At 47.7% G+C, this 27,849-nt stretch overlaps 1 protein-coding gene across 11 annotated transcripts in view; it reads left to right on the top strand.

Annotated features, from left to right (window-relative positions):
• The window catches only part of TTLL5 (tubulin tyrosine ligase like 5), a 276,914-nt gene that overhangs the window by 46,864 nt on the left and 202,201 nt on the right, over nt 1-27,849 (top strand). For 9 of the 11 annotated variants that reach the window (XM_075926839.2, XM_075926845.2, XM_075926841.2 and 6 more), the window contains 3 exons: nt 1,639-1,746; nt 21,665-21,746; nt 23,836-23,897. In XM_075926839.2, coding sequence (XP_075782954.1) covers nt 1,639-1,746; nt 21,665-21,746; nt 23,836-23,897 — 252 coding nt within the window. The remainder of the gene's footprint in view (nt 1-1,638; nt 1,747-21,664; nt 21,747-23,835; nt 23,898-27,849) is intronic. The other 2 variants (XM_075926843.2, XM_075926842.2) reach the window with 1 other exon arrangement.

Below are 27,849 nucleotides of genomic sequence, written 5' to 3'. Positions count from 1 at the left end.
TCTTGGCATAGATATCTGCATTCTTTTTGCTGGTTCACAGTTGTGCGAGAACAGAGTCCTTTCCCCAAGCACCAGTGTGATCCAGGATTTTCTGCACACTCCATGCTGGTGGTAGTCTGTGACACTGGGAGCTCATGGTCAGGTGTGCTGCTCAGCTGTGCTGCCTGCTCTAAAGTCTGCTAGCCATGCTGACCACGCAGGAAATGAAATTCAAATTTTACCAGAGCTTTTTCTGTTCATCCAGAGATCATTAGAGTTGAAAGTCCTGGCTAAAGTGGTCACAGCAGGTCACTGTGAAACATCTCCCAAAGGCCAAGAACATTAACTTTCACAGCACTGTGTCTGCAGTACTGTAAAGTTGATCATGCAAGGTCAAATTTAGTGTTCCTGTTTGTGAAAATCGGGAGTATTGAAATCGACTGTAATGGCCTTTAAAGTCAATGGAATGAGTGGACTTGGTGGTGTGGACTTGTTTAGAAAATGGACGTAATGTGGCTAAGTACACTGGGAATTTAGGTCAGAGACCAGTCTTAAGAGGGAATAAGCCTTTCCCATTTTTATGTGCATGGCTAACTTGTGCTCACTTTCACCAATTTATATTCTTAGTTGCTCATGTGATTAGATACTTATGCAAAGGGCTCACCAAGTGGCGGTGAGCCCTGCTTGCCAGCCACGTGGTTCTGTGCATGCGCAGATTGCTCTGCGCCAGCTCTTCTGGGTTGTAATCTACTTACCATGGGTGAGTAGATTTACGTTATTTGTCAAGCCCTGCTTATGCAGATAATATAATGTTCTATTATACTTCATAAGGCCCAAGGTAAAGCAACATAAACTCTCATAAATAAGCCAACCACTGAGAAATTAGGAAGACTTTCCTGTGAATTGTTTATTCCATAATTGTTCAGCAAGGGGTTTCCTGCATCTTGCTCTGATGCTGGTGTCATAAACAGAATGACAGACTAAGAATGTTAGTCTGACTTGGGACAGTTATTCCTATATTCTTATGTACATGCAGGAACGCTAGTGTACACTTGTTCAGTCATGTGCACACATTCATGCTTCCTCTTGTAGAGGTGCTCAAGCTTGCATCTGCTTGCATGCTTACTTGTGCTTTCTTAGGCATATTCTCCCATGTATGGAAAATAGTAAATGCAGTACTAATTTAGGTCAGTGGTTTATCTAGTTTGGTAGTTGGTATCAGTACCTAGCAAAAGGGAATTGCCAACAAGGAAAGTGGCTTGTGGTTGTGTGTTTTTGTTTTTGCTAACCCCATTAGTTTGGCTTGTATCCTGGAGCATGGAAGTTTCTCTAATGCTTTTATTTAATCCCTAAAACAGAGCTGGTGGGTGGGTGGATGGGTGGTCATGCTAAATTGTACTGTCATACATGCTCCTGCTTATTGCATGTTGTTCTTGCACTCTTGTAAGTACTCCTATCCTCTGTTGTTTGTGTTCATGTATGCACTCATGATCTCTTGCTCCTCTGGGTGTTCACATATGTGCTCATTTGCTTGATGTGCATGACCTATGAAGTCACCCATGCTCTTATTAACATGGAAACTCAGGAGAGCAGTTGTGAATGAGTGCAGTCCCTGCTTAACATTGTTTTTTCTTTTTTTCTCTCCCCATCCCCTCACAGCACTGATGGCCAATGTGGAGGATCTGATTATTAAGACGATTATTTCTGCTGAGTTGGCCATTGCCACGGCCTGTAAAACCTTTCTTCCACATCGTGGCAGCTGCTTTGGTAAGGAACACAGAGGTTTTCTGAACATATGAGGCTATTGCAGGTTCCATTTTCTACTGGGTGTTGATGTTACCTGCTGCTTCCAGTCCAGGTGTTGTGTGGAAAAACTTGGACAGAGGGAAATTTGGGTTTGACTGTCTGCGTAGACATCCCAGACTGTGGGATTGACCCCAGAATCACTGCCCCCCATAGGGGCTCTATGATGGGAGGAGTTGTGAGGTTCTGTGATGAGAGGAACAGGACTTCAGTTCAGTGGGAGTCTGCAGGGTGTTGAGCTAGCAACTCCAGCATGTCCACTAATGATCCTGGAAAGGCGTGGGGGGGAGTGCTGAGCAAACATTTGGTATTGGTACCTAGAAGGAAGGCTTGTTACATATGGGTGTTGGTGATGCCTGGTGGGCTTGTTTTTGTATGACTGTACCACATGGTGGTGGAGGCTGTATACAGAGTTGTGTTGGCAAAGGGTTTTGAGAGCTTGCTGGCAGGGGAAGCTTGGAACCGCTCCAAAAAGCTGTGGCTGGTATCAGTGCATGCCTCCTACTGTTTTCCAATGGTAGCTACTCAGCCTTCCCCAAGGTGGCCTCCTGCTCTCTGCAAATACAGAAGGCAAGAGTCCCAGAGCAGAAGATTGCTGAATGCAGAATTAGTTTTGTACTGAGTCACTACTTGCACTAAAAGTTACTGGTAGCTCAGACTATCCTGTGTTTGGTGACCAAGGGGAATAGGCTGTCTCTTCTGCTGTCCCTCTGCTGTGCTTTTTTTGAAGTTTGGCAGCACTACGTATGTCTCTGCATAGTAACATTAATGCTGCCCATTTTTGGGTCCTGGGACCTAACAAGATGGAGTAAAAAGCCTAGGCATGTATGATAACAGGTGGTAGGCTACCTCCAGCTTGCAGGACCTCTGCTTTTCTGTGCAGCATTGATCTCTTCTTTCACAGTCACTGAAACTCTTGGATCTATTTGGAAACATAGCAGTCAAATGGATTTGTTTTTAGTGAAGTACCTACTCAAAAAATACCAGCACCCTAATAGAGATGTGGCCATCCCCCCCTGTGTTTCCTCCTCCTCCTTCTTCTTTCAGCCCTTTTCTTAAGTTTATTCTGACCTACTTGTAGGAGAAGCTCTGATGTCCTTACATCCTCTATGTTGGGTCTGGCTTTGAGGTTATCCCACTTCCTGCTGCCTCCCTAGGACTGGACTTAATAACCCTCTTGATTGCTTCCCTTGCCTCCCACAAGCTGCTGTCCCACAGACAGATTTTCATTCAATTTGTTTGAGTATAAACATGGATTAAGAGCTTACACAGGAGCCATGCTGCTTCTCAAGGAAGCTAGAGGCATTCCTTGAGTTTCATACTTGCTGCCACCTTCCTTCCCCTTTCAGCCAAGTGGTTGGCTATTGTTCTGAGGACTCTTGAGCTGCCCCTTACTTTCCTCCATTGTCCAATCTTCATCCCATACCCTGTTCTCTCCCTTTGATGCCTTGCTTCTGCTGTGTCAGTTTACAGCAAAGATGCTGTTGCCAGCTGGGGATGTTCTGCAGTCATGAATGTTTGTGAGGAAACTGAATGAGACAGGAGGATCAGAAGGTGGGATCCCTTTGGAGGCCACTTTCTCTGTGCTCCTTCCTCTATTTTGATAGCAACAATACAGCCTGGCAGTGATGCACTGGGAGGGATGGACAGATCATATAACTGATATAATCAGTCAAGCCTGTCTATTAGATCTTTGTGCCTTACTGGTGTTTCTCCATGATCTCTCCAATCTGGTCATACTGCAGAACTTTACCCTTTCCTTTGTTGGGAAGGCTGGCCTATTGTGCTCCTGGCTCAGTCTTCCATGGTGCTTCAGCTACAAGTCTTCCCCATGCCATCCTGGTTCTCACATTTTTTCTCCATCTCTCTGACAGTATCTCGCTTCTACCTGATTGGAGTATTGTTCAGGCCTTTAGGAGACTATCGGCAATGAATGTGCAGGCTGGCCAGTTATTGCCAGAGTCCTAGTAGCTCCTGCCTACTCAAGAGCAGTTTCACTGACAGATCTGAAGTTCAGAATGGAAGAACATTGTAGGAGGCTGTGTAAATTTTATTGCAGCCATATTTGTGCATGGGACTGGGGAGAGGTAGGAGGAGCACAAAGCTGTGAGAACTTGGTGCTTTGATATGTGCAGCTGCCAGTTGATGCTCCTGCTAGCTGTGGCGGTTTCTAAATGGATCTTAAGTTCTCACTTAATTTCACTTGAAGCGTAATTTTATCCTAACTGGTGGTTCTCAGGGAGACTGAATCGTGGGGCTCAGAACTGATACTGCCTGTATCTGTTCACTAGCTAAGCTGTGAAGTCTGAGCCCATGCCACTGACTGCTCCAGATTGTTCTCTAAAGAAGACTTTTCTCTTGTAATGGAATTGATATGTTAGAAATAAGCTTATGAGAGAAATTTTGTCTTCTGGGGCATTTGCACTTTCTGACTGCATCTAGAGTAGAAAGGCCCACACAAAGTGACAAACTTGGTTTCTTTCTGAGGCCTCTTTCCTAGTGGTGAGGACTCTTCTGCCTAATCAGGTTTAGTTTTTTAGCTCCTTCATCCATCCTGAAGGATCCCAAAACTTTATGCAGACAATTGTTTTCCCTAACACTAAAACACATCAGTATGGTATGTGATGTGATGTCTGGTCATCCGTGCATAGCACTGCTCTAAAATTTAAGGCAGGAAATAAAGAGGGAAAAAAAAATCATATCCAATCAAAATTGCAGGGGGAATTTGGGACAGAAGTAATTACTTGAGCTAGGGTTTGGCCAGAATCCCAGGACTAACTCAACTACTGTGAAAAGAATCATGGGATCCTTAATGGGCACAAATAGTCAGGCCCTTGATTTTTTTTTATCTCATTCCAAAGTCAGCATTTATGAGCATAAATAAAGTGACCCTTGTCATCCTATTGGGGCCTTGCTTTGACTTTGAACCAGCGGGGAGAAGGTGCTATTGTCTTAGTAGGTGGCACTTTCTGAACCACTCTGAATTTTCTGTGAGAGAGGTGAAGGAGGGGGTCTCTCCATTGAAGCGATGACCTAGTTTGGCCCTATGTATCTTGAGAGAGATGACTGAATCAGAGACCTAGGTTGTCTGGCTGCAGACATTATATATACATTCTCACTAAGTGTTCATTTGGCAGGCAGTTTGGAAAATGCCAGTATTTTAAGGTCAAAGCAATACAGTCTCTGCATTCAGGGAGATGTCCTGCTCCTTGAACCTAATAGAAGAAATGGACACACCCTCTCTTCTGTATTCCTAAAAGGCAGAGGAGGAAGGTCAGACTAGCATCACATGGAAGCAAATGTAGTCTAGAGATAAGGGGCACAAGTGTTAGTTTTGTCCAAACAGAGACTCTAACAAGTTGACCTGTGTTTTGTGCAGCTTCTGGAAAGGCTGTAAGATACTGGCTCTGACTGACAGTACAGATTAACTTTCAGGGTTGATGGGATAGTACTTTAGGAAGCCTTCTGCAGAGGTGATTCAGTATGAGGAGGCAGTGGCTTTGGGATACATGGTTCAAGTCAGTTAAAGGATTCTTTGTTTTAGCCTCCTGGAGTTTTGGCAGGCTATGAAAGGCCTCACCCTTGTGCCAAGGTCAACTTTGAAGCAAACCTATAAACCTTTCCTTAGGGGGATGGTGTGAACGCAGCAGGGTCAAGGCTCTCTTGCTGTAACCCTTCTCTGCATTCATTGAAGCATGAGCCTGAAGAAGAGGCAGTATAATGGGTCCCCACTCACTTTTGGCAGAGGTGAATCCAGCAGCTAAGATGTTGCATTGTTTCCACACACAGAGGAAGGTCAGAATACTCAAGATATTTCTTGCTCTTGGCAGTATAAAAACAAGATGCCTTGAGGAAGAACAACTTTGAGAGGGTGTTCTAGGGCTGATTTGCTCTGGAAAGTACTGCTAATAAGCTTTCATGGGTTTCTCAAGGTGGTGTAGTAGAAACAAGACACTCATTCATACTCCTACTACACTCTAGACCAGGGCAACTCAACTTTGGAAGCCCTGAGGGCCACAACGATACTCACAGCCCATACCAAGGGCCACAACTTACTGTGATTGCATATACATTCTTTCACACTGACAGGCATAAATACAAAGCATTTCCCACAATGCCCCTGCGCTCCCAGCACCTTCTCCCTGGGGGCTAGAAATACCAACACCCTGTATCCCTCTGTTCCAGCCAGCCTGGTGCTTCCATCTTTCAGTGATCACCCAGACTGGGAGATGCCACGCCATTGTAGAGTGTGCTCCCAGTGAGGCCACGTTCAAAGGCTTCCACCTGTGGGCAGCATATTGAGCCCCATATAAATCCAAACCACACTGTGGGCTGCAAACAAATGGGCTGCAGGCAGCATGTCGAGTAGCCCTACTCTAGACACACCTGCTACTGCAGGGGTGGCCAACCCGTTAAAGGTAAAGAGCCACAATAGTTGGGGATATAGCGTAAAGAGCTGGGGGGAAAAAGTTGCTGAGCCAAAAAAAAAAAAAAAAAAAAAAAAAAGCCCCAGATGCATTTGGTCAATAAAAAAGGACGCTGCTCCTTTAAATGAATCTCCAGATGGCTTTTTGGTCACATCAGGCTCCCGTCGGATGGCACCATTTTGCTTTGCTGTGCTGGATGGTGAAACACAGGAAAATAGGCCGAGGGCTGTTTTTAGGGGCACAGGGGCAGCTTCGTGAGCCATCGGGGAGGCTTCGTGAGCTGCACCTGAAGGGGGGGGAAGAGCCACATGCAGCTTGCGAGCCGTGTGTTGGCCAGTCCTGCGCTACTGGTTGATTATAGTGAAACTTAATCTTATCATGATCTCTCATTGGGTATTGCATCTTTCTTGTCCATTGTTTGGCTATTACCACTCCTCAGTGTAAATTCCGTTGGGTATAATGGGTTTCCTCGCTTGTGAGAACTTGTCTGAGTACAGGCAGTCCCCGACTTACGCGGATCCGACTTATGTCGGATCCGCACTTACGAATGGGGCTTTCTCGCCCCGGAAGTCGGGGCGAGGAAGCCCCGTTCATAAGCTGCTCCGGTGCCCCTGGTCTGCTGGAGACAGTCTCCAGCAGACCAGGGGCACCGGGCGGGTTCCCGCGCTTCTGAGGCTTTGCCAGAGCAAAGCCTCAGAGGCGCGGGGAACCGCCGCTGCTGCCGCTTCAATCCGGGTGCCTGTGGTCTGCTGGGGACCGTCCCCAGCAGACCACAGGCTCCCGGACTGAAGCCGCAGCCGCGGGGGGGGTCCCGCGCCTCTGAGGCTTTGAGGCTTTGCTCTGGCAAAGCCTCAGAGGTGCGGGACCCCCCCCCCCCCGCGGCTGCGGCTTCAGTCCGGGAGCCTGTGGTCTGCTGGGGACGGTCCCCAGCAGACCACAGGCACCCGGATTGAAGCGGCAGCAGCGGCGGTTCCCCGCGCCCCCCCCTCGCGGCTGCGGCTTCAGTCCGGGAGCCTGTGGTCTGCTGGGGACCGTCCCCAGCAGACCACAGGCTCCCGGACTGAAGCCGCAGCCGCGGTGGGGTCCCTCCCTCTGAGGCTTTGCCAGAGCAAAGCCTCAGAGGCTCTGCTCCCCCTGTCCCTGGTCTGCTGGGGGGAGGGGGGGGCGCAGCTAGTGTGCTTCTCCCCCTCCCCCCCAGCAGACCAGGCTTTTGTTTTGGACTCTGGGGCAGAGCAGCTGGGGCGCTGCCGATTGGTCCTGCAGCGCCCACTCTGGGCACTACTGGACCAACCCGGCAGCACCCCAGCTGCTCTGCCCCAGGTCCTGATTCAGCCGCTGCTGGTCAGTTTCAGCAGCGGCTGAATCAGGACGCCTGGGGCAGAGCAGATGGGGTGCTGCTAGGTTGGTCCAGTAGCACCCAGGAGCGGCGCTACTGGAGCAACCCAGCAGCACCCCAGCTGCTCTGCCCCAGGCGTCCCCAAGTCAGCTTCTGCTGAAACTGACCAGCGCTGACTGCAGGAAACCCCAGGCAGAGTTGCTCTGCCCCGGGCTTCCTGGAATCAGCTGCTGATCAGTTTCAGCAGCAGCTGACTTGGGGACGCCTGGGGTTCTTAAGTTGATTCTGTATGTAAGTCAGAACTGGCGGTCAGTTTCAGCAGTGTCTGAATCTGGACACCAGTTCCGACTTACATACAGATTCAACTTAAGAACAAACCTACAGTCCCTATCTTGTACGTAACCCGGGGACTGCCTGTATAGATTCTCACTGAAGGTACTCCTGTTTGCTCCATGCTTAAACCTGGAGAATTCTGGGTGATCCACTTGACTATCTCACTATGGTTAAATAGCATGATTGCAGGCTTTTGAAGTGGAACCTCTGGTTAGGAGGGTGCTGTGGAAGGTTATGGGAAGTAGCCCAGGGATTTGTAGCTGTGTCACAGCTGTTTCTAGAGATAGCATAGATAACTGCTATTACAGGGTCCTTTGTCTGGAACCCAGAGCGGTGCGGGAAACCCTGGCCCATCCTCTACCAAGTTCCCATTTCAGTACGAGGAAGAGACTGGCTTTCGTACAAGGGTTTGTCCTACCTTGTACCACCTATGGAGCCACAGAGACTATGAAGTTTGGTTTCCCTCTTTTTTTCCATGCTGCTCAATAATGAAAGTAGCTCAGCAAACAGCAAGCTAGTGTTTAAATTCAGGGCTGCTGTTAGCTTCTGAGGCAAGTAATCCACCTGAAAGGGCAGGATCCACTAAGGCTAAGGAGGAGCTTTGTCACAGTATGCATTATGGCAGAGAAGAGTTTTAAGAAGAGAACTGAAGGAGAATGACTTAATTATGTTCTTACTGTAATTTAACCTTCCAGACTATTGTGCCACTTTCAGGTCTTATTTGTTTTGTATACTGCCCAAGGTTCATCTCACTTAAAACTTACTTACAAAATCAGACATAAAAATACAAAAGTGTCAAACAAAGCATACTAATACTGAAAAATTGTTTATTCTCATTTTTTGCCATAGACTGTAAAATCAGTTGGAATATAAATATTGTACTTATGTTTCATTGTGTAGTATATAGAGCAGTGTAAACAAGTCATTACATGAGATTTTAGTTTGTACTGACTTTGCTAGTGCTTTATATGTAACCTGTTGTAAAACTAGGCAAATGTCTAGTTGCTGTACCCACTGAAAGACCAGAAAGGACTACTTCTAACCCTGGTTGAGAACTACTGATCTAGACTAGGGCTATTAAAATGCATTTATTTAGGCAAGCGTGTAACTACTGAAAATTTCAGGGGTTAGATGTTTACATGGGGTGTGGGGGAGGTGGCTCTGCAGGAGCTGGAACACAAGGGGATCTAGCTTAAAAGCCAGCTCCCTGTGGGTACTGGCTCGCAAGTATTGGCTCCCACCTCTGTATTAGAAGCAGCAGCACAGGGGAAGGGGAGGCTATGTAATTGTGAAGGTTAACTGATGAGCACAGGCTCATTGGTTAATTCTGTACAGCTGCGTCTAGACTAGCAAGTAAAACTTGCCAGCTGTCTACACTGGCTGCTTGAATTTCCGCAAGAACACTGACGATCTCGTGTAAGATTGTCAGTGTTCTTGCGGAAATGCTATGCTGCTCCCGTTTGGGCGAAAGCCCTCTGGCACAAATGCTTTTGCACAAGAGGGCCAGTGTAGACAACGCTTTATTGTTTTGTGCAAAAAAGCCCTGATCGCGAAAATGGCGATCGGGGCTTTCTTGCGCAAAACCGCGTCTAGATTGGCACGGATGCTTTTCCGCAAAAAGTGCTTTTGCGGAAAAGCGTCCATGCCAATCTACATGCTCTTTTCCGCAAATGCTTTTAACGGAAAAACTTTTCCGTTAAAAGCATTTGCGGAAAATCGTGCCAGTCTAGACGTAGCCTCCATGTTTACACTTTTGCAGCCCTCATTTAGAGTACTTCCTTCTCTAAGCAGAAATAGCTGTCCTGTCACAGCAGATACAAGCTATCATTATTGTCACCACTCAGATTTCATTATTTTTGGCAAACTCTGCTGCAGCAAGAATTTAAGGAAGAGAAGAAAAAGCAAGAGGCAGCATGTTCTTCTAGTCCTCTGTCAGTACAAGTCGCCATGTTTCTTGAGAACCATGTCAAGAACAAGTGGAAAGGAAGGAAACTTGAATGTCAGTAGCAGGAAACATAGTTTGATATATCGATACAAAATGTCTACAATTTTTGTCACTGCTATGATAAAGAGAGCCTGTCTCTTCTCTGTCACAGAGGCAGTGAAATCTTATCCATGGATTTTTTTTTTACAGATGACAAATGGTGTTTGTAAACCCAAATTACTTCCATTCAGCTCCACATCAGTCTCCTGATACAGAGCATTATCTTGACAGGAAGATCTCCTGACTTGAGGATGATTTCATAGATGCATCAAAAACTAGCTAAAGGCAAGACTAGCGTTAAAATGACCTCCTAAGAATTCAGCCCATTTATAGTAGATGGAATCTGAAAAGCATTGCGTGCACTCAGGATCATCACCTATAATTGTGAGCATTGGCTGACTTGAATGCTGAAAGAATAGAAAACACATGGGGGGAACTCTTCTAGTCAGTGGGATTGTCAGTGCCCTCTTTGAGTGAAAACTGTCAACAAGCTTAAAACCTGAAGTAGTTTGAGTGCCTCCCAAGTGTTGCTATCGGGATCCTAGATCACTCCTGAGTAAACCAAGCTATAGCCCAGGCATAGAGAACATTTTTTTGAGTCGGGGCCCACTGACCCACTGAAAAATCTGCTGAGGGGGCCACACAAGTGAGATACAACCCCCCCTCCAAATAAACAAAAACTTGCTGACCTGGCTTCCAAGCGAGGAGGATAACACCCCTCATAAATGTGGCTTCCAACTCAGAAGCAGAAAAAGAGAGAGACACCTCACTCTCCACAGGCTGTGGAGGGCAAGGAAGAAGAGGAGCGCTGAGGCTCAGGATCTCTCCCCATGGCTGGATTAACTCTTCTGGGGGCCTGGCGCTGATAGATTTTTGTGGATCTCACTTTTAGACTTTGGTGTGGAGCCAAAAATGACAATTCAGTGTATGGGAGGGAACTGCTGGGGAACAGAATGGGAGTGAAGGTGCAGAGTGTGGGAGGGAGGCAGTGTGCAGGCGTGAGATGAGGAGGTAAGGTATAGGGGGGGGGTAGGTGGCAGGGTCTGGGTAGGAGAAGTCAGGGGATTGGAGCACCTATCCGGGGGAGAGGTCACAGATGGATCTGTGCCTCCCTACGCTTACAGTTACTGCCCCCTGCTCCCACTGGCTATGATTCTTGACCAATGGGTGTGATAGGGGTGGATTCAGGGACAGAGTTTCCTTGAGCTGCCAGTGGAATAGCAACATGCAAAGCTGCTTCCTTCTCCCTGTCAGCAAGAGCCCATGAGCCAGATGGGGCCTGTGGCTTGCTTGATTCAGCCTGTGAGGCTCGGGGCTTCTCATCCTTGCAGCTGGGAGCCAGCATTGGTGCTCCAGTCACACAGAGGGTGCTGAGGCTCAGACTTGCTACGTTGCTGGCATGCCAGCAACTGGCTCTCCCTGCTGTAGGGGGAGAGAGCCCTGAGCCTTGTGGGCTGGATCAAGGCAAGCTATGGGCTGGATTTGGCCCACAGACCCTAGGTCCCCATCCCTGTTATAGTGGCAAAGCTGCAGTACTCTCAGGGCTTTTGCCACTCCACTTATATCAGTCAGGGTATGTCTACACATCAGAGTTAATTCAAAATAACAGCCATTATTTTGAATTAACTTTCCTAGGGTATGTCTACACTACAGCACTAATTCGAACTAACTTAATTCAAATTAGTTAATTTGAACTAAGCTAATTCGAACTAGTGCATCTAGACCTAAAAACTAGTTTGAATTAGCGTTTTGCTAATTCGAACTAGCATGTCCACATTGAGTGGACCCTGAACCAAGGTTAAGGCTGGCCGGAAGCAGTGCCGGCATGGCATCAGATTAGGACTTAGAGCGTGGAGCTGCTGTCTCAGGCTAGCCGAGGGCTGTGCTTAAAGGGACCCGAAGCCCACCCCGGACAGACAGTTCTCAGGGGTTCCCCGCTCACTTGTTTAACTCGATGAGGGACAGCAAAGCAGTCCTGGCTTGGAGTGCCCTGAATGCCCACACTCGGCACATCACAGCACTTGGCCATCAGCCCAGCTGCACTTGCTGCGGGCTGCCATCCAGGTAGGGGGTCAATCAGGGGGCTGCAGCAGAGCTTCCACCCCTAGGAGCCTGCACAGCCACCCCAGTCCTCCCCATCGGGGGCTCGTACCTTATTCCTACTTTCAAGAGATCCTCCAGAAAAGAGCTTATTTTCCGGAGGATCGTGTCCAGACTGGCGCTTTTCTGCGGCTTATCTACAAGCCGGAAAAAAGCGGCAGCCATGTTAATACAAATGCCGCGGGGGATATTTAAATCCCCCGTGGATTTGCCTATTCCAAAGTGCTACATTTGCATCCCTATTACGGAATAGGGGCCAATGTGTAGACTGTCATTCTGTGAGGAATAATGCCAAATTCGAAATAACAAATTCGAAATAAGCACTGTGTAGAAGCTTATTTCAAAATAGGGGGCCTCCAGCCCTTCCCAGTTTGCCCTGGTGGCCACTCTGGGCCAAATCAGGAAAACTCCTCTCCTTGCCTGGATCCCTGAAAGAGGTAGACTCTGGCCATAGTGCATGTGCCAATTACAGGCCTGCCAGCAGTCACTGACCCTCACTCAGTGGCCCCAGTTTGAGCCGGGCAGCCAGAGCCAGCCAGCTGTCCTCTGCCCAGTCTCCCAGCTCCCAGGGGCCAGAGACGGTGGGCACCTTCCTGGACTAGTGCGGAGATCATGGACCTCATTGAGGTTTGGGGGGAGGCCTCCAATGTCCATGATCTCTGCACTAGACAGAGGAACACCACTGTGTACGGCTGCATAGCTGCCACCAAAGGCTACATGCACACCCAAGAGCAGGTGCACATGAAGATTAAGGAGCTGTGGCAGGTGTACGTCAGGGCCACTCAGGGCAGCTCTTCAGCAAGGGCAGACACCTGCCCCTATTTTGACGCCCTAGACCGCATCATGGGGGACGGGATGGTCTGTGCCACCCCGGGGGGCACTGATCCGGGAGCGGAGGACCCTGACCAGGGCGCGGATGAGGAGCCGCAGGAGCCGCCACGGAGGGTGCCATGTCACCAGGACACCTGAGCTGTCCCAGCAGCGGAGTCATCAGGGTCGTCCAGGGAGGCCACACCAGGTGAGTGTCATCACTGTCCCCTTCCCGGGGGGAGGGAGACCAGGGACTGCACGTGTGGGCCTTGCTTACCATGGATCACGCAGCAACCTATGCATGTGCAAGCATATGTGGTGCCACCCCTGGCTAGGTGGCTCCAGCTGCCTGCCACACAGGGGATGTGGCCTGATAGCCATACGCGTGGGTGAAGAGACATGACATGCTCCTGACCCCGGGGCGGGACGCAGCAGAACGCCCTCCCTTCACAAGTCCCCTCTACACAGAGGCAGGGGAAATCTTCCCCCCACCTCGGCTGCACTATACACAGCACAGGGGCATGGGTGCGGTCTTGGGGCAGCTCCCATTCCGACCATGGCCTCTGTGCAAGCACATTGGCTCTGACTGTGCAGGGCATGGTCATCCTCACCTCGCAGAGGGGGACTGGGCTTCACCCACTGCGTCCCCAGAGAGAACTGACCACTTCTCTTGTTTCTCCACAGCTGCACCAGCTGTGTGTGCAGGGTGCACCACCCGGCCCGGGATATCTTCCCGCACCCGACGACTCAGCAGGTTCACCTGAACACTGCAGGGGTACCAACAGCAGCACCTGGGGGCCCTGCGAGCCCTGCACCGCACCTTGGAGCACTGGGTGCAGGATGACCGGGAGTTCCGGCGGGAGCTGCTTGCCCATGGTCATGCCATCTGCGAACACCTGCAGACCCTGGTGCAGAGCATGCTGCCTCGTGCCGCTCCAGCACCTGCTGCTTCCCCAGCTCCCGCTCCTCTTCCCTCTCCCTCCTCAACTTCCACACCCACCTCAACCTCCACCGTATCCCTCCAGTGACGCCGAGGCCCCCGCACCCATTGTGCTGTGAGACAGTTGGCCTGGCGAGACCCCCACCCCGAGCCCTGAGCTTCCTCTCCCTCTTCTTCCCCTTCCCTTCCAGCTCCCTCCTCCCAGTTTTCCCTCTCACCCTCTCCCACCTACTTTCCCCAGTCTCCCCATAGTTTCATTCCTCCACCCCCAGTTTTGTTAAATAAAGAGTTTATATTTTTGAAAATACATGTATTTTATTTGACATCAGGAAGGGGGATAAGGAGGAATACGTGGAAGGACGTGAGGGAAGAATGAGGCACAAGCCCCCAGTGGGGCAGACCAGGGAGGCTCTGAGTGCTCCTTAGGGTGGACGCTCTCCCACAGGGCCTCCTGGATACTGACAGCCCCCCGATGGACCTCCTGGATGGCCAGGCTGATAGCAACGCATCCATGAGATGCATCAGAGTGCCATGGGGCAGCTCTGGCTCCATGTTGCAGAGTGCTGTGGTGTCCCGAGTGAGGGCAACCAGAGCACTCAAGACACAAATGCTTTGCTGTCCCTCATCAAGGCAGACAAGCAAGTAAGCAGGGACACCCGAGAACCGGCTGTCCAGGGGGAGGTCGCCTCTAAGCACAGGCCTCAGATAGCCTCAGGCAACAGCCACACGCAGACACTCCTGACCTGATGCCCTTCCTGACCTGCTTCCGGCCAGCCTTAAATCCGAATTAGTGTCCACTTAGTGTGGACGCGGTATTTTGAAATAGAAAAAGGCTATTTCGAAATGCATTTTGTGTGTAGATGCGTTATTTTGAATTAACTATTTCAAAATAAGATATTTCGAATTAACGCTGTATTGTAGACATACCCTCAGAGATCACACCTTGTCACATTCCTGACTGGCATAACTGTCTTGCCAAACTTTTGTAATGTAGACCTTCCTTAGTCATATTTTACGTTAGGGTGTGGTACTAAGATCACACATAGGGCGTGTGTACACAGCACTCTTAGCTCGAAATAAACTATACGATTTGTGCTATGCAAATTGTGTAGCTTATTTGGATGCTATTTCAAAATGGCTTATTTTGTAATTTGGCGCTGTCTACACAGTGTCAAATTTCGAAATAACTTGCTATTCCCAAATTCCCCTTAATCCTTATGGAATGAGGGTTACTGGGATGTCTGAATAAGCCGCCCATTATTTTGAAATCTAAATGGGCTGCTTTCATAAGAACATAAGAATGTCCATACTGGATCAGACCAAAGGTCCATCTAGCCCAGTATCCTGTCTGCCGACAGTGGCCAGTGCTAGATGCCCCAGAGGGGATGGGCCGAAGACAATGATCAAGCGACTTGTTTCCTGCCATCCATCTCTAGCCTTTGACAAATAGAGGCCAGGGACACCATTCCTTACCCCCTGGCTAATAGCCTTTTATGGATCTAACCTCCGTGAATTTATCTAGCTCTTTTTAAAACTCTGTTATAGTCCTAGCCTTCACAGCCTCCTCTGGCAAAGAGTTCCACAGGTTGACTGGGCGCTGTGTGAAGAAGAACTATCTTTGGGTATGTCTACACTACCCCCCTAGTTCGAACTAGGGGGGTAATGTATGCATACCGAACTTGCTAATGAAGCCCGGGATTTGAATTTCCCGGGTTTCATTAGCATAAAGTTGGCGCCGCCATTTTTAAAAGCCGGGTAGTGCGAACCCCGTGCCGCGCGGCTACACGCGGCACGGACTAGATAGTTCGGATTAGGAAGCCTAATCCGAACTATCTAGTCCGTGCCGCGTGTAGCTGCGCGGCCCACGGTTTGCACTAGCCGGCTTTTAAAAATGGCGGCGCCGGCTTTATGCTAATGAAGCCCGGGAAATTCAAATCCCGGGCTTCATTAGCAAGTTCGGTATGCATACATTACCCCCCTAGTTCGAACTAGGGGGATAGTGTAGACATACCCTTTTATTAATTTTAAATTTTCTACTCATTAATTTCATTTGGTAACCTGTAGATCTTATATTATGGGAACAAGTTAATAATTGTTCTCTCTTCATGCTCTCCACACTACTCATGATTTTATATACCTCTATCATATTCCCCCTCAGTCTTCTCTTTTATAAACCAAAAAGTCTCAGTCTCTTTAGCTTCTCCTCATATGGGACCCCGTTCCAAACCCCTAATCATTTTACTTGCTCTTTTCTGAACCTTTTCTAATGCCAAAATATCTTTGAGATGAGGAGACCATATCTGTATGCAGTATTCAAGATGTGGGCATACTATAGTTTTATGTAGAGGCAGTAAGATATTCTTCGTCTTATTTTCTATCCCTTTTTTACTAATTCTTAGCATCCTATTTGCTTTTTTGATTGCTGCTGCACACTGCGTGGACATTTTCAGAGAAGTATTTTCAGATAACGCCAAGATCTCTTTCCTGATTAGTTGTAGCTAAATTAACCCCCATCATATTGTATGTATAGGTGGGATTCTTTTTTTCCAATGTGCATTACTTTACACTTATCCACATTAAATTTCATTTGCCATTTTGTTGTCCAATTACTCAGTTTGGTGAGATCTTTTTGAAGTTCTTCACAGTCTGCTTTTGTCTTGACTCCCTTGAACTGTTTAGTATCGTCCGCAAACTTTGCCACCTCGCTGCTTACCCCTTTCTCTAGATCATTTATGAATAAGTTGAATAGGATTGGTCCTAGGACTGACCCTTGGGGAACACAACTAGTTACTCCTCTCCATTCTGAAAATTTACCATTTATTCCTACCCTTTGTTTCCTGTCTTTTAACCAGTTGTCAGTCCATGAAAGGATTTTCTCTCTTATCTCATGACAATCTAATTTACACAAGAGCCTATGGTGAAGGACCTCGTCAAAGGCTTTCTGGAAATCTAAGTATACTATATCTACTGGATCCCCCTTGTCCGCATGTTTGTTGACCCCTTCAAAGAACTGTAATAGATTAGTAAGACACGATTTCCCTTTACAGAAACCATGTTGACTTTTGCCCAACAAATTATGTTCTTCTATGTGTCTGACAATTTTATTCTTTACTATTGTTTCAACTAATTTGCTCGGTACTGATGTTAGACTTACAGGTCTGTAATTGCCAGGGTCACCTCTAGAGCCCTTTTTAAATAGTGGCGTTATGTTAGCTGTCTTCTAGGCCTTGGGTACAGAAACTGATTTAAAGGATAGTTTACAAACCGCAGTTAATAGTTCTGCAATTTCACATTTGAGTTCTTTCAGGGCTCTTGGGTGAATGCCATCCGGTCCTGGTGATTTGTTATTGTTAAGTTTTTCAATTTGTTCTAAAACCTCCTCTGTCACTTCAGTCCAGGATAGTTCCTCAGATTCATCACCTGCAAAGAACGGTGCAGGTTTGGGAATCTCCCTAACATCCTCAGCTGTGATGACTGAAGCAAAGAAATCATTTAGTCTCTCCGTGTGGAACCCGAGGTCAGCTGCCGCTTTGAAATGCCACCTCGGTGTTTCAAAGGGGCAGCGCCACACGGAGCGCAGGGTCAGCTCCTTGTGGCGCTGCTTTGAAATGTTGCCATAGCATTTCAAATCAGCAGTGCTGCATGGAGTCCAGGTATGGGTTCCGTGCAGCGCTGCCGCTTTGAAGTACCCTCCCCTTTGCTGCCTCTGTCTGATAAAGGCAGCAAGAGGGGAGGGAATCGACTAGTTGACTGGACTATCTAATAAGCTTTTGCTTATTGGCTGCTCGACTAGTTGACTATTCCTTAACATCCTTACTTCAAAGTAGCTTAGCCATGTTGAATACTGTGCCCTATGGGGAGCTGAGCTGTGTCCAGACTCTAGGGCTACCTCAGCACTTCCAAGGGACTGAATGAGAATGGAAAAGTGTTTGACGGGTAAAGAATGAGCAGCATTGCTTTGCTATTACTTATGCAGGAAGACTTTCTTTTCCCTGGCAGCGAGGGAAATATCCCTAAATCCTTCTGGTGGGTTGGGTTGGGGAGATCTGGTTGTAACGACTGTTTAACTGAGGGGGAGCTCACATTCCACCACATACTGCCTTCTTATAACTTGCTCCAGACTTCAAAATTGTATAAGGATGGCAGGTTTTTGAGGGTCACAGTAGCTGAAGAAGGGGAGTAGGCTAAAGATCTGAGGAGGTGTGGAAACCTGATTGCCCAGTTGCCAGCTCCCCCTATTTCCTCAACAGAAGGAGTGCAAGATAGTTGTGGCAAGGTCTATGACAGCCTAAGGAGAAATGAAAAGAGTGAAATCCGCTTTCAGTCTGCTTTCTCTGATCCTTTTACAAAGGGGAGTAACAGCTAGGCAGTCTGGCTACATCTGCAGAGGAGATCTCTCTCTCGTGTCCTCAAAGGGGCTTCCTTTCTTCACATTGCATACATGTGACTTCCAAATCTTTGCCTGCAGAAGATAGAGTGGGGTAGGAGTGAGGTATTTTTCAGTGTGAAATTGTCCTGGCTCATAGGTTGATGAAACACTTCTAAGGAATGTGGGACACCATTTATTTTTTTAACCAGTGGGGAATGTGTGTAGTAGTTACCAGTCAGGGGCAGGGTGTCCATTGTGCTATATATCTCATTTCTAACAGAACTCCACTTGTTGGACTGTCATCCAGACAGCAAGTTCCCATATGTTTCAAGCCAGTGTGGATTCCTGGCTTCAGCAATGGAGGTGGGGGGAGAGGCATGAGACTTTAGCCTTGCAGGGCTTAGAGCTTCTGAACTTCAACGACTGGGTGGGGGAGAGCTGGAGCTTCCACTCTGAGGTAGGGAGTCTGGGCTTCGGCCCAGCAGGGGCACCATGCCTTGTGGCTGAAGACTCATGGCTCTGCTCCCAGCTTCAGCTCTGGTTTTAGCCCCATGGGGAGCTGGGAGCTGAGGCCCCATGCTTCAGCTGCAGAGCTCTATGGCCCTTGTAATCAGCTCCTGGCCTCCTGGGGGCCTTGGACCCCTGATTGAGAACTGCTGCTTTAAAGATCAAGAGTATGAATGGTGCCTGTAATCGGGATCTTTAGGCACAATCACAATGTGTGGGTCAGCTGCTTAGCACTCCAGAGAACTAAGACGACTTGATCCAACTGTCCAGCTTTTGGCACCAGTGACAACCAACCAGACATTCCCATATCTTAAACTCTAGCTATGGGGATAATCTAGATTTACCTCTTCTGGTGCGTATGATAGGCATAGCATATAACACACAGAAGCAACACTGGGTTTTAAAACATCATTGCTCTTGACTTAGAGAGCACAAAAGTGTACATATCATTTAAAAAACAACGAAGACCGTACCACACTGCCTCTCCCATTGTAGCTCACTCTTCTTTTATAAAACTGTGTGGAAGTGTTTTGTGGTACTGTCTTCTTTGTCCACTATATATCTTGTAAAAGAAAAACGGACCAATCCTGGTCACCTGTTAGGCACAGTTGCCCCATCCTCTAAGTGTAAGAGCAACCTAGAAATCATCAACAGCAATGTACAAAAACACTTGAGATGTGGTTCCTGCCTCAGAGGACTTGGCATGTGAATGAGTGAGACATGGGTGGGGGAAAGAGATGCTATACAAGAAGAATGGTCAGGCTGCTGACTGCCAAGGGTCCTCTTAGTTTCACTTATTCAGAAGATGACTTACTGAGATTATAGGAGTGAAGGAAAGGAGGGATGGGACATTGAGGGGATGGTGGAAAAGGATGGGACAAGGGGAAAAATGGAAGAGAATGATGGAGAGAGGAGCATGGAAGGTGAAACTGGTAGTTAAGGTACTGTGAATGGCACGAGAGAGAATGGAAAAAACAACCAAGCAGCAGGGAAAAGGATGTCGGAGTCCAAACCAAAGCTATTCTCTAGTCCTGTATTTGGGGATGAGAGGCTGCAAACCAGCATCTGCTATTGACCCACATCTTTTCCGTCTAGCTGCTTGGCTGTTCCCCAGGTTTCTTTGTACATTGGGAACTATATGATCCTCACTTTAGCCTAGCCTGTCTTTTGGAAGAATGTGTTTAGTCTATCAATGAGATTTTTTTTTTGTCCAAAATCCTTAACAAATGTTCACACTTAAAACCTCCTCCTCCTCCTTCCCTGCCACAGTCTTCCCAGCTTGGGAAACAAGAAATTCAGATGCAGATCAGCCTTACTTTCTTGGCCTGGGCCAACTGATTAGTTCTGTGCCGTTTCCCACTCAGTGTCTGGTTACAGGGCTCAGAAAAACATGCATGCAACATTCACATTGTGCTGCCATTTCTTTCCCCTCCAAGTTCCCTAGCAACTTACTATCACAAGAACTATGAGCTCTTGAACAGCTGCCTGCAAAGGAGGATCTTGTCGAATAGTCCAGTTCCTCAGAGATCAAATGGATGTCAGGCAGGTGACAAAATGCTGGGGCCAGAATTAGAGGAAAGCAGCATGGCACATTAATCCTGTTGCTCCTGTTCCAGGTATTAGGGAATTGATCAATTCCATGGAAATCCTTTTCCTGTTCCAATCCCATGTCTGCAATGTTGTTTTAAAAAGTGCATAAGTTGCATAGATATTAACTATCTCCAACATTAAAGTCTTGTGCTAGGGCTTCACTATCATGCCAACTTATTGACTGTCACATTTGTGTACCATATTTCTTGTAAGTAGTGTCCCAAAATGAGAGTGTGTGCTCTATAGAATGAAATAAAATCAGTCTTGGAATTGGGAAGCTGCTGTCAGTCTGACCTGCCAGAAAGAGGTTCTTATAGCACATGTAAAACATTCTGAGTGAGAGAGTATTTTAGAAGATAGGATGAGTAGCTGTTTTTAAACAGTGATTTGCAAAGTGGTGGAGCATCAGTAAAGGGAAGTTAGTGGGAGGCTGTGAAAATGGTAGGAAATACAGAGAAGAAAGATCTTACACCCACGTAGGCATTATGTGCGAGTACAGAGATAAAGCTAGTGCTAGATGAGTAGATGGAGAGACTACGAGAGTGCGTCTACACTGCACCATTATTTCAAGATAACTAGCATTATTCCAAAATAACAATGCGAGCATCTACACAGCAATTCCGTTATTTCGAAATATAATTGAAATAATGGGTGGCTTATTCTGACTTCTGTAAACTTCATTCTGCGAGGAATAATGCCTCTTCCGAAACAGCTATTTTGAAATACTTGCAGTGTGGACGCTCCACTGCTGCTATTTTAAAATAGCTCCTCACTATGCTTCTTGGGGCTCTAAATCAAAATAGCATGTCCACATTAGTGGAGCCTGTCTAGGACTAATTTTGAGGCTTCCCTGTAGTGTGGACGCTATATTCCGAAATAAGCTATTTTGGAATGTATCTTCCAAAATAGCTTATTTCAAAATAAGCGTGCAGTGTAGGTGTACCCTGATGGTTTTAAAAAAAAAATTGACATCCATCTGGCAGACCAGAACAGTGAATGGACGGTTTTAAAAGCAAGGAGGGTGAACTTGTGTGTTAAACAGGATCTGGGAAACAAAACAGAGTTAGTGAAAGTGTCGGAAAATGGGGAGATTTGAGTGCTGCTTTATGCGTGTGTGTGGAGAAACGTAAGTAGCATAATTCTGTACATTCTGGAGTCTGGACAGCTAGGTCTTGGGGAGGCAAGTGTCTCTAATTCTTCCTCTCTGTTCTGCCTTTGTCTGCTGATCCTATCTGTTCCCTTCCCTGTCTCATCCTTCTTTAAGTTTTTCCTGGGACTAGTTTTCTGGACTCTCTGAGAATTGTTAGTGTCTTCAGCTTCCATTCTAGGGAAGCCAGACTACCATATGAGAGGGAATCTGAGCTGGAGGAATCAGTAAGTCTCGGATGAGTCAGCTAATGGAAGTATCACAACAGATGCTTAAATTGGGCATTCTCTGGGCTCTCTGGTGCATTATCATGTATGAAAATGACATTTGTGTTTTCAGAGCTGTATGGTTTTGATGTCCTTATTGATGCTACTCTCAAGCCCTGGCTACTGGAGGTGAACTTATCCCCATCTCTGGCCTGGTAAGTGATTCCCAGCTTCAAAAAAATGGAAAGGTTGGGACCTCAATACAGTTAGTGGAATCTCTGGCCACACCAAGTGCATGACCTGAGAGGGCATAGCTGAGTGAAATCCTTTGTATAGTGAGTGTTATTGCAATACAAATGTTAAAGAGTAACCATCATCCATATAAAATGACAGCTCAATGGATGCTAAGGAGCAGTGAACAAATGATTAGAGAAAGTAGATGGATCCTGAAGAGCTCAGACAGATGCGGGATCAGATATAAGGGGAAATGCAAAACATGTATGCACATAGTTTAACTGATATTCATATGGACTAAAAGGCTTAGCCTCTGAGGCCTTGGGCAGCCTGGTTCTTCATTGTAGTACCATTAAGATACCATACTCTGCAGTGCTGTGGAAAATGAATGGGGTACAGAGGCTGGCACCAATGGCAAAGCAGGAGAGAGGAAGGAATGCAATAATACTAGACTAGGTATGCAGGCATATGTATACATGGAACATTGGAGCAGAAAAGTAATTTCAGTGGCCGCATTCTGGATGGATTTAAAATACAGTAAGTCCCCGGGTTACGTCAATCCGACGTAAGTTGGACCCCTACTTATGAATGGGGGGGGGCGCAGCTAGTGCGGGGTGCCTCCCCCACTATTGCTGCCTCCGGCGGTGCGGGAGGCGCTTCCCCCCAGCAGACCAGGGAGACACGGAGCTAGCGCGCCCCCCCCCCCCCCCCAGCAGACCAGGGAGACGCGGAGCGGCTTTTCTTGCCGCGGAGGACATGGGCGGCGGGACTGCCGAGACGTGCCGCGGGACCGCCGAGACGTGCCGCAGTCCCGCCGCCCGCGTCCTCCGCGGCGAGAAAAGCCGTTCCGCGTCTCCCTGGTCTGCTGGGGGGAGGCGCAGCTAGTGCGCCCCCCTCCTCCCGCCAGCAGACCAGGCTTTTCTTGCCGACGCCTGGGGTAGAGCAGCTGGGGTGCTGCCAGGTTGGTCCCGCCGCGCCAAGGGTCGGCGCTACCAGACCAACCCAGCAGCACTCCAGCTGCTCTGCCCCAGGCGTGTCCGATTCAGCTGCTGCTGGTCAGTTTCAACAGCGGCTGAATCTGGACGCCTGGGACAGAGCAGCTGGGGCGCTGCCGGGTTGGTCCCCGCAGCGCCGCACCTCGGTGCTGTGCGGACCAACCTGGCAGCACCCCAGCTGCTCTACCCCAGGTGTCCCCAAGTCAGCTGCTGCTGAAACTGATCAGCAGCTGATTCCCGGAACCCCGGGGCAAAGCAGCTCTGCCTCGGGCTTCCTGTAGTCAGTCGCTGGTCAGTTTCAGCAGCGGCTGAATCAGGGACACCTGGGGTACAATATGTACCAGTTCCGACTTACCTACAAATTCAACTTAAGAACAAACCTACAGTCCCTATCTTGTACGTAACCCGGGGACTGCCTGTATAGGCAAAATGGGTATTGGGGAGGCCAGAAAGAAGGATGTTCCAGTAACACGCAAGAAGCAATACACACAGCATTTCATAGCTGCCGGGAGAGGGAGGAAGGAACAGATCTCTGATGCACTGTGAATTTGGAAACAACTTGTGTGAGAGGATAGGAAAAATCCAAAGGCAAATAGGATGTCAGGCAATGAGCTATTAGCAGTAGTAACAAAGAAATAGCCAGAAAGTAAAATGGAACCCCCTCTGGACTCCTCCAGGATCCCTGTTACATCCAGGTCACAATGAGAAGGAACAGCAAAGAATATCCACTCCGTAAGCCCATTAATAATGGATCATTCTGAAGTGTGTTGTAGAGATACATGTAAAGGCAGTCTCTTCCCAAGAAAAGCTGACGCCCTTCCCCAAATGATGCCTGAAGGGAATGCGGAGAGGATAATAATTGAACAGATACAGTGCTTAGAGGTAGACATAATTCATCCACTATTTTTGTGATACAGATATAGCCAACTAGACTTTCCCCATACCTTTCATTCTGTTTGTACTTCCTTGAGTACTGATCCACTCATAATATGAAAGGGAATCTGTTAGGCATTGATACTTTCCGCTAATTGCCAAATAACTGACTCCTCCTGTCTCTTGTTGCATACGGGGACAGCGATGCTCCTTTGGACCTGAAGATCAAAGCTAGCATGATTTCGGACATGTTTACCCTTGTAGGTGAGTGCAGTAGGAACTTCAATTTAACTCTTTAACTTCATGCTAAGGGTGCAGTTTTGTGTGGTATATTGTATTAGGCTTGGGTAGATGTGTTCAGTTTTGAGATTTGTATGTGGTATAATGGATGAAGGTGTTGAAGAGTGGAATCATTGCCTTCTGGGGATGGTGAGTGTATTCAGTTGCACAGATGGAACTGTGAGTAGGTCAATATGAATGAATTGGATAGGTATATATGTTAAGGGTGTATCAGTAAGTGTTCTGAATTGTCACATGTATTTAGACAGATGGTGAGTTGGTGTGTTGGTCTGTAGAACAAGGTGATTTGTGGAGGAGTGATGTGTGAATGTTCAGTGGCAGGTCAGGATGTAATTAGTTGTAGAAATGGCGGTGAATGTGTTAGATGTGAAGGGGACTGTTGTGTAAGCTGAGTAACTCCTTCTCTTAATGTGTTGAAATCTTTTGTTTGGTTTGTGAAAGTTGTCTGTTTCCTTGACTCCCCCAAATGAGTGATACCCTACTCAAGGGAATTAAGAAATGAAAAAATGTTTGTAGGGTTGAATGCTACAAAGGGAAGCCAGTATTAGTAAGCTGTGATTAGGCTATACAAATGTGGAATTGTGGGTGTGAAAATCTGAATGATTGTAATGTGTAGAAGTGTTTGCTAGGAGGGCACCCTCCTGATAATATTTTACATTTCTCTGAAGGGTGATGTGGGGTAGAGGGCTGGTTTGGTTTTTGGTATCTTAACTCTTTTGATCTGAAAAGAGGCAGAAGAATGCCACTGATGTGTCATGCTTAGCCACTGAATGGAAGAGGACACTCCTCTATGTTGTTTAGCAGCCCTTCTTTTTAAGTGCTAGTTTTTCAGGGGCATTCTTTCTGTTTCTCAGTCAGAAATATAATGCAATGGAAGGAAAGGGAGGAGATTCAAGAGTTACATAGAACAAGGCATACAGAGGAAAAGAGACTCTTTGGGATTTGGTCAGGTAGACGCACATCCCTGGTTAGTGGTTTATAAAACTGTTGTTAGGAATGATAGATTGGTGATACAGGGCTGCCCAACCCTCCCAGAAATTGAAGGTGGTTCCTGGGATAGTGCTCCACTTTATAAGTGCATGCCTTCTACACAGCTTCAGTTGGAAATTTTCATTAGTAGTGTCCATTCAACCCATGCATGAGCCCTACACTCTCTCATGCCCCAAACCGAGACTATGTAGGGCTTCCTGGATGAATTGTCCTCGGTTTCTTACTCCTTTTCTCAGCCTGAGATGGACCTTTTGCATGTCTGCCTTGTATGTGCTTCAACAAAAAGTTATTTTTCCTCCTCCTAGTGAGTTTAGTTTTGAGATAGTTTGCTACTTAGTTTAGTAGTTGGGAGGATTTGTTTTGTTCCTGTTCCCTCCCTCTGGGAAGTCTTGCCTTCCTTGGGAAAGGCACACCCAGTTCACCTGGATTCAAATGTTGCCTTACTTGCTGAGAGGCCATTCTGATTAGCAACATCTACTCCGAATGTGTTCACTGCTTTGGAGATTTTCACATACCTCCAAAAACATAACTTCTGTCTGATCCTTAAAGCAAGAACTGGGAGATGAATTTGAGACTGCTAATGATAGAGCTTTCCCTTTTCCCTGCTTCAGAGCCAGGTGAGGAAACATCCCCTTCAGCCAGCACATCAGTCTCTGGATAGATCCAGCATCCCTTTGATCTTGGTTCAGCTGCCCCCCACAAAGGGGAAGACTCCAGGAAGTTCCTTGAAGGGTTCCAAGATTAGTGTGTCCAATTTCTTTCTTAAGGAGCATGTTCCTACTAAGACTTCTGTCTCCCAGTTGTTCAGCTATCTCAGAAGCTTCAATTTTTTTGGCCATAGAGGAAAAGGATTATTTTGGTAGCTGCAAGGCTGGATAGCGCTGAAGCTCTTCCAAGAACAAACACTTAATTGACTAAGCACTTCTCATTGTTCTGAGAAGTGGGCAAGAGGAACCATTTCTCCAGGCCAGTATTGTTGAATGTACAGCTTTCCTGACAGCACCTTATCTGATGGTTTCCTCGCTACTAAGTAAGCCTAAGTATCCAATTCCCCTGACACTGACCTTAGAGTACTCTGAATTTTCAGTACCTCTTATCTCTGTAGATACAAATACCATCATGTTGGTACTATCTGTCCGTTGGTGCCACAAATATTTTGGTACCTGACGGGTGATATATCAGCAGCAGGTGAACCCGAATCTCCAGCACTCATGGGTCCTGAGTGCCATTAGTAATCATGACCCATTCAGTCAATGGACTCCCATCTATCTCCAATACTCCCTAATTCACCACCTTTTATTGCTGGAACTCCCACACTGGACGATCTCAAGGATGGTAATGGAGACCTTTAACTTTTCAGTGTCTTTTTTCTCTCAGAGCAAAGTTCTACCATCTGGGTTCCTATGCAGACAATCTTATCACTCACAGACACAGAGAGAGGAATTTTGGGGAAGATATCATGGATGGTGGGGGCAGAGTGATGACGGTTCCCTCCAAGCTCTTCGCTCCCTGGACTGATGGACCCAGGAGGAGGAGATATGCCCCTAAGTACCATTCTCCAGGCCTCTACCAACCCACCGCTAGTGACAGATGCATTGGATGCAAGTTGGGGAGCCCACCTTGGAGGTATGCGGATACAAGGTATATGGACCAGTGTCAAGAAGGCCTTCATCTGTGGGATCTCTGCACTGGGCTCCCAGAACGATCTGGCAGATCAGCTGAGCAGATCCTTCTCTGGCCATGAATGGTCCCTCAGAGGGGACGTGGCCCTGTGGCTCTTCCACAAGTGGGGCTTTTTCCCCTTGTTGGCCACATGACAGAACAGGAAATGCCTGAGGTTCTGCTCCCTCATGTGGCTGAGGCGGAGATCTCGGGGAGATGCACCAGTCACCCCGTAGCCCAGGGGTCTGCTCTACATGTTCCTGCCATTCTCTTAAGATCACTCTTGTGGGTGCAGGAATTCGGGGTGTCCCTGATTCTCATTTCCCCAGCATGGCCCAGGCAGCACTGGTTTTCGACCTTCCTGAGCCTATCATGTGATAGGCTCTCCCACTGACCCCGGACCTGATCACGCAGGACTGCGGCAGTCTCTGACACCCGGACCTGTGCTCCCTGCACCTCACAGCATGGAAGCTTCGTGGCTGATGGCGGCAGTGTCTTCAGTGCTCAGCTCTGGTGCAGGAGGTACTATTGGGTAGTAGGAAAACCTCCACCAGGACTACATATTTTGCCAAGTGGAAGCGGTTCTATATCTGGACTACCCAGAGCGCGGTTTTGGCTATAGATGCCCCAGTCCCCCTGCTTCTGGACTGCTTTCTGGATCTTAGGTTACAGAGGTTATTCTTCTCCTCGATTAAGGTCCACCTAGTGGCTATCTCAGCTTTCCATCCGGAAAAGGTAAGACCCTTTTCGTGGACCTGATGGTGAACAGATTTCTAAAAGGCCTGGACAGGCTTTATCTGCACGTCGGTCAACCTGTCCATCAGTAGGATCTCAACCTGGTCCTGTCTATACTTATGGGACCTCCCTTTGAGCCTTTGGCAACATGATCGCTGCTGCACCTGTCCCATAAGCTATCCCTCCTGGTGGCCATAACATCGGCCAGATGTGTGACTGAGTTGAGAGCTCTTATGTCAGACCCCCCCCATAGATGGGTTTTCTTCAAGGACAAAGTCAGGTTGTGCCCCCACCCTGCCTTCCTGCCCAAGTAATGTCCAACTTTCATGTGTCACAGGGTAGAAAACAGGTAGGAAAATGTCCTAAGTCCCATGCATCTGGTAAGGAACAGGCATTACACACTTTGGACGTCAGGAGGACTTTAGCATTTAGAGAGAATGAAGCCCTTCCGCAGGTTGCCTCAGCTCTTTGTGGCTATTGCGGAATGGCTGAAAGGACAGCCAGTTTCTGCACAAAGGATCTCTTCCTG

This window comes from Pelodiscus sinensis, chromosome 5, assembly GCF_052426305.1.
Source record: "Pelodiscus sinensis isolate ZL-2025 chromosome 5, ASM5242630v1, whole genome shotgun sequence".
In the NCBI taxonomy this organism is placed as follows: domain Eukaryota; kingdom Metazoa; phylum Chordata; order Testudines; family Trionychidae; genus Pelodiscus; species Pelodiscus sinensis.
Note: the sequence above shows the minus strand (reverse complement) of the source record. Positions and strands in the feature narration are given on the sequence as shown.